This window comes from Ixodes scapularis, unplaced genomic scaffold (assembly GCF_016920785.2).
Source record: "Ixodes scapularis isolate PalLabHiFi unplaced genomic scaffold, ASM1692078v2 PGA_scaffold5__190_contigs__length_132052651, whole genome shotgun sequence".
Classification (NCBI taxonomy): domain Eukaryota; kingdom Metazoa; phylum Arthropoda; class Arachnida; order Ixodida; family Ixodidae; genus Ixodes; species Ixodes scapularis.
Window position 1 is genome coordinate 95,338,123 of NW_024609880.1, and position 6,000 is coordinate 95,344,122.

The 6,000-nt window shown below is 43.1% G+C and overlaps 1 protein-coding gene across 2 annotated transcripts in view; it reads left to right on the plus strand.

Moving 5' to 3' along the window:
• LOC8042022 (histone deacetylase 4) overlaps positions 1-5,431 on the plus strand; it is a 54,198-nt gene extending 48,767 nt beyond the window's left edge. For both annotated transcript variants that reach the window (XM_040219823.3, XM_040219824.3), the window contains 2 exons: positions 1,168-1,300; positions 2,092-5,431. In XM_040219823.3, coding sequence (XP_040075757.3) covers positions 1,168-1,300; positions 2,092-2,152 — 194 coding nt within the window. In that variant the 3' untranslated portion in view covers positions 2,153-5,431. The remainder of the gene's footprint in view (positions 1-1,167; positions 1,301-2,091) is intronic.
• The last annotated feature ends 569 nt before the right edge of the window (positions 5,432-6,000 follow it).

The following is a 6,000-nucleotide window of genomic DNA, read 5'->3' on the forward strand; positions in this document are numbered from 1 at the left end:
CTAGATGTGACAGAATCGACTATCCGTGGGTGGAGGCTCCAGCGTGAGCGCTCTTCAAGTGTGAGCCCAGCCGAAAAGGCTTCCGCAGACCTTGTTGTGGCCGTCACCGATGGGGAAAGCGACGAGTAAACTCATTTTATTTTTAGAAACTGCAGGTGTTGGCCACTATGTGCAACATAATTAAAGGTTTTTTTTCCCCTCACTTTACTCGCGTTGCATTTGTGTTCTTTTTTTCTTGTTTTTTTTGGCGCTGTGAAAAGTCAACCCTCGTATTACAGTTGTGGTCGCATTACATTCGAGTAACAATGGTTAGTTGAGGTAGCTTAAAAGACTTGTGGAGCACCCCTATAACAAAGAAAAGGCCCTGATAAGGTGTGTTTGGTAAAACAAAATGTAACTTGGCAAGCAAGATAGACTACCTTATTTATTTGAATATATAGCTTGAGATTTTCTTCAAGGGCTAAACTATATTATAGTTGGAAGGCTCACATACAATGTAGAGCAATATTTACGAGACCATCGATGGAACAGAGGTACTCCTACAAGTTGACCGTTTCTCCTAGCACACATGTGAAAAGCAGTGAAGCTTGATTCCAAAGCACTAGTCTGACGCGGTGAAACTTGACACGAGAAATCCAACAGTAAAAGTTTGCTGCAAATCGAATTGGATAGCAAACACAACACTATTCTCAAAATATTCAATGTTTTCAATATTCACACACCTCTTGTGGTTATGAAGAAGTATGAAGATAAGCAGACTTTTTTTATGTTTCTGAACCCAATGGCTCGCCGTTGGGTTCAAATAATGGCAAGAGACAATTTTTGTCATCTCCATTCCATATTTATAGGCCTAGTGTTGCCATGTGGTGAAATTGAGTAAGATGCTGTCGGTACAGTCTCCACCAGTATGAAAGACCCATTCGACCAGGCAGTTTTAGGTGACTGTGCTGGATTCAGTTTGGCCAGAGTCATATTGCTTGGGGTGAGGAAATAAACGAACCTTTGGTCTACTCTCTGCCTTAAAATGAAGCGTTTCTGGCTAGAGTGTGCTTAGCACGGTCGCATAAACCACCTTCGTGAATGAGTCTTTCACATTGTTGTAGACTGTACCTACCTCTAAAGGGCTTCTTTTTTTTTTTAACCATAGTGTTCCCACTTTCTTTGCAGCTCCACACTGGCCTTGCATCAAGAAGTGGGCACCAACCATCGGCTCCTCGCTTTTGGACGCTCAGCAGAAGGACAAGGAGGAGGTGGAGACGGTGACAGCCCTGGCCTCGCTTTCCATGGCGGTGCAGATGCAGTAAGCAAACATTGGTACCCTTTGAGCCTCAACCAGTATTTAAACCCGCACCATGGAAACCCTCATTCGATGTGTCTGAAATAACCCTAGGTGAATTTTCTATGCCAAAAAAACGCTGATACGGGAAGTTTCCCAAACCGTTATTTCAGTAAACCGTTATTTCACTGCTAAAGCTGCCTTGAGGTCTACCCACTATCCTTCAATCAGAGCCAATCAGAGCTCGGCATTCTGATGTCACTACAACCCCTGCAAAAGGAGCAGACGGAACTTGCACTCCGCATACTCCGTTTCATCATAACGCGAGCGAAGCCGCACTATGTTGCGGACTTGCTCATTGACTCATTAACTCGCTCATTGCTCGTTAAAACTTTGGAGCAAGTTTTAAAAACTGCTAAGCTCCCAATCTTATTTCTTTTAAGTGATGAGATAGGACATTTATTTTACAAAATAAAGATTCCCCTCAGAAAAAAGTTTTAGTGCAATATTTATGGAACAGGCCTCATTCTGTTTCAAGACATCGTCCCCAAAATAAAAGCATCTCTCGGAATCGCTCAGACGAGATTATAAAAGCCGAACGCGAGGCAACATGACTTCAAGAGTTTTTTTTAGTCGTCCTTTGGTCGTTTCTCACTGGGAGGCTTTAGAACGGAATGAGCACCTGGGAATCTGTCTCAGCTAAGTTATTTGAAAGAAAAGGCCTCCTGGAGATATTTGATATGCTGTCAGGCAGTGGTTTTTGTGCCGTAACGGAAGTTAAGACATTGACCTTGTTCCTTTTTTTCAACCAACAGTGGTCCCAAGTCAGAACCGCCTCAGGAAGATGAGCCGATGGAAGAGGACCAAGACAAGTAACCGACCCAAGCGACGAAGATTGCACAGGAAGCTGGGGGGACATGCACGTCCCTCGCCCAAAGAGCCAAGGAACACGTGCCGATGCACACTACCGAGGAGGATAAACAATGTAAAATGTGCTCCACACATGGGACAGTGCAGTGGCGGTGCAGTTACAAACGACGAAACGCAGGACCATCCAACTACGGCGCTCGTCAGGATCGTCTACCATCTGTCGTTCGTGGGGTAGTCCACAGACAGTTCAACGTGCGTCGAATGTTCCGGAGGTTACTGCAGACTAATCTCGGATTCGGCTTTCGTCGTCCGTAAAACCTGCTTCAGACAAAGTGTTGGAGTGATCTACATCCCGACGCACATGACGTCTTACCGGGTGTTGCCGGCAGGTGGTAGCGAAGATATGCCTGTTACGATTTTACTCTCTCATTGTTTTTTTAGATTGTTCCTGCGGGGGGCTTCGGTACGATTTGGAAGCTGTGCCAATGAAACGTGTTTATATCAGTGCTAGAAATTTGGTATAAAAGCTTTTTTTCTTTCTCGAATTCTTTTCGGACTTAGACATTTGGAACGAACCTGCTAACGAGAAGGAATGCATCGTTTCCGTAGCGTCCATTTAGATATAAGTTCAAGTGGAACTCTCCACTCTCTCAAATGTTGGAATGCATTCACTTCAGAAGGAACTTTGCAGCAAGTTGAACTGAGCAGGCTCTGTGGAGCACATTTACCATCTGCCGAAAGGAAGATGGTTTCTCAATAAAACGGTTGCATATTTTGTAGCCATCTGGCTGCCCTTGGCACGACACAAGTGAGCTGGTGGATAGGACTTCTTTTAGTATTCCCCATCCCGTTGCATACTTCAGGAACAGGGCATTCTTTAGACAAGTTTTACACCTTTCATGCTATGTGACATCAGCGGTTCAACCACTGTACGCAGTGTATGTGTCGACTAAGCATTCAACTCAAAAACGTCATGGGTACTTGGCGAAGGAAAGAGACGAGTTGTGTTTAGAAGTATATATACACACACCTCTAGGTGTGCCGGAACTTTTTAGAATGTGCGCTTTATATACCATACCATACCCTGGTGCATCCAAGTATCTTTAGCTAGCTGAGCTGACCTGATACAATTTAGCTCTCGAATTAGAAAAGGAAAAAAAAAAAAAAAGAGTAGAATGAAAAACTGCAGATGATGCAGTTTCTCCTAGGGCTTGATGTATTTTATACCACCGTTTGCTGCTAAGCATTTTGGAAATGGGCATTAGACGTTTTGAGTGTAATAAGTTTCACTCCGAGTCATTTCCTTTGTCCTACATGCTAGTCAAGTGTGCGCTGTGCATCTCCTCGGTGATTTGAGGAGATGACTTACCCAGTTGGACTTGTGTGCCGGCTTTTTCTACCGTGGCCTATGTGTCAAGGAGAGGAAGTAGCGAAGGTGGGATCGTCGTCTGAAACCATTCTTTATTGACGCGAGAGAAGGAAAATCTTCTCTGACTCGTAAAGCCGTCGTTTCGTCGTACGAACACCCTCCGCCATACAAAGTCATCCAATTGGTGGATACGGTCGTGGAAAACAAACAGTGCAAAGCTACCCCCCACGTCACTCGGTATTTGTCTAGTGCAGCCATTTTAAGAGAGAACCATCTGATACTTGTTATAAGTTGCACACACACACGAAATGAACATGCACTCAACCTGCACAGCTGCTTAGGACAAGAGAACTTTTGGAATGTGTGTTATACGCATGCCTCGTACTGCGGAGCAGGTCTAGAACGTTTTTTTTTTCTTTTAAAGTTTTTCTGCGAGTGTGCAATGTTGAACCCCGCTGTGGTGGTCGACCCCTCTGCTTTTGTGCGCTCCCTTTCGTCTTCTTTTTGACTGTTCGGTGTTAGTCCTCTACATGCTATGTGCTATGTGTGTCATGAGAGCAACAAGCAAGCAGCGACATTTTTATGTAAAGCACTCTGCCGTCAGCTTTCCTAGGTGTTTCTCGTGTATAAGCCTGAACCCATCTACTCTCTCTATGTGTGGGCGCACAGTTGCAGAGGATCTGATTCTTTTCCTGTTTCTTTTGTAAATAATGAAATTGGTGATCATCCCAAACAAGCAGCTTCTTGTTGAGTCAACGTTAAATTTGCGTGTATCAAGACAGGGAGGTGACAGGAGGCAAAGAAACGTTTTTGTTCTGCCATTGTTGTGTACAAATGAGAGGTCCTATTCCGTCTCATCCTCGATTCAAGGTCAAGACAAAGTATGCCCAGGCCGGTCAGTTGTCATGTGTCCATTACGCAAAACATAGAACAACAACACTGTTGAAAGTTTGCATCCCATCCTCACACCATTTGGAGTCGAAAGCACCGTGGCTGCTGTGTCGTCGTATAATCCGAGGTTTCAATCTTGCTTTAGCTCGAAATGCACCGAGGCAGGTCTGAAACAATTTAAACAGCTGACCTTCATTTTCTTCTTTTTTTTTCTTTTTTAAGGAGTGAGAAACTGTTGCCCAAAGCATGGGGACATGGCACAAACTGCTTGTCTTGGTACCTGTTTTTATTGTTTTTGTCACATTCAAAGTTTTGAGAGGTGGAAGCTTTTGCCGAATGCCGTTATGGTCAAGTGCTCTGTACTATATTTTGGGTGTGCCTGTACATAAAAAATGTAATTTTTTGTTGCTTTTTTTTTTCCACTTTTGCATATATGCATTAGTTGTGTATAGTTACTTTTGTGCGGGAAATGCAACTTGGCTTTGTTTTCGCGGGCCTAGTACTCGTGCGAGGCCCGAGTTTTTAAACTGAGACATTTGAAACAAATTATGTTTATCTAGTCAAATTATGATCTTCTTTTTTTTTTTTACCTTTTTATTGCCTTGTTTTTTTTTATGCGTTTGGAGCTTGTTAATTGTGGCGTGGTAAAAGAGAGTGGCTACCTTGAACATGACTGAAAATGTCAGCTTGGTGCAGCGGACAATGGGCGAAAGACTAGTCAGGAGACTGGGCTAACCTGGAAGAGGACTGTTTTGTTGTTTGGTTGTTACATATTACTGTCTTGTATATTGTATGTTGAAGAGATATATGGTAATTTAAGCTGTACAGTGCGACCTATGTGTATCTTGGATTATATATTATACTAATCATTGCAAAGCAAGAAGCTGATACATATATTTTTTGCCACATGTATATGTAAACTTTGTGCCATTGTAAAAGTGCATTATATTATCGTTATAGAGAAATATTTGTATTTTTTTTCATGCATCTGTATTATTAATAAATCATTATTCAGTGCCTATTAATTGAAGGGTTCGGGTGTACTATTTGTTTAGAAAAAAAAAATCGAACTAGTGTTGGGAAAGCCGAGCATACAATAAGAAGGATCGAAATCTCTGAATTGTACAAGCTTTATTTTAGTATATAGACCAGAATAAAACTTTAAACTTGATCATCCTGAAAAACCCCGAGAGCACAGAATGTGTCGTGCATGCTGAATGTGTTGTTATTTATGCTTGCCTTGTTATTTATGCTTGGTTACGGGAAGGGTTCTGGATGCGTTGTACGCACGACACACCCCTGCGCTTTTCGGATTTATCAAAATAATCAAAGCAAAGTTGTTTTTTTTTTTTTTTTTTTTTTTTAGCGTACGTGTAGCGAGCGCCTTCGGATACGCTCTCTGCGCTATCCATTGGATCCTTGAACTGCCCCGTGATGTCGTGCTATCACTTTGGGAGACACAACGTCATTCGGGAGCCAGCTCGTCGCACCGACGGTCTCCTCCTTTCGCAGGTTCCCATAGCTGTTTGCGCTCCGGTTCGCTTTCTCATGGCGCCGAGCAAAACGCCTGGTTACGGATCGAACGGTCCGAAGT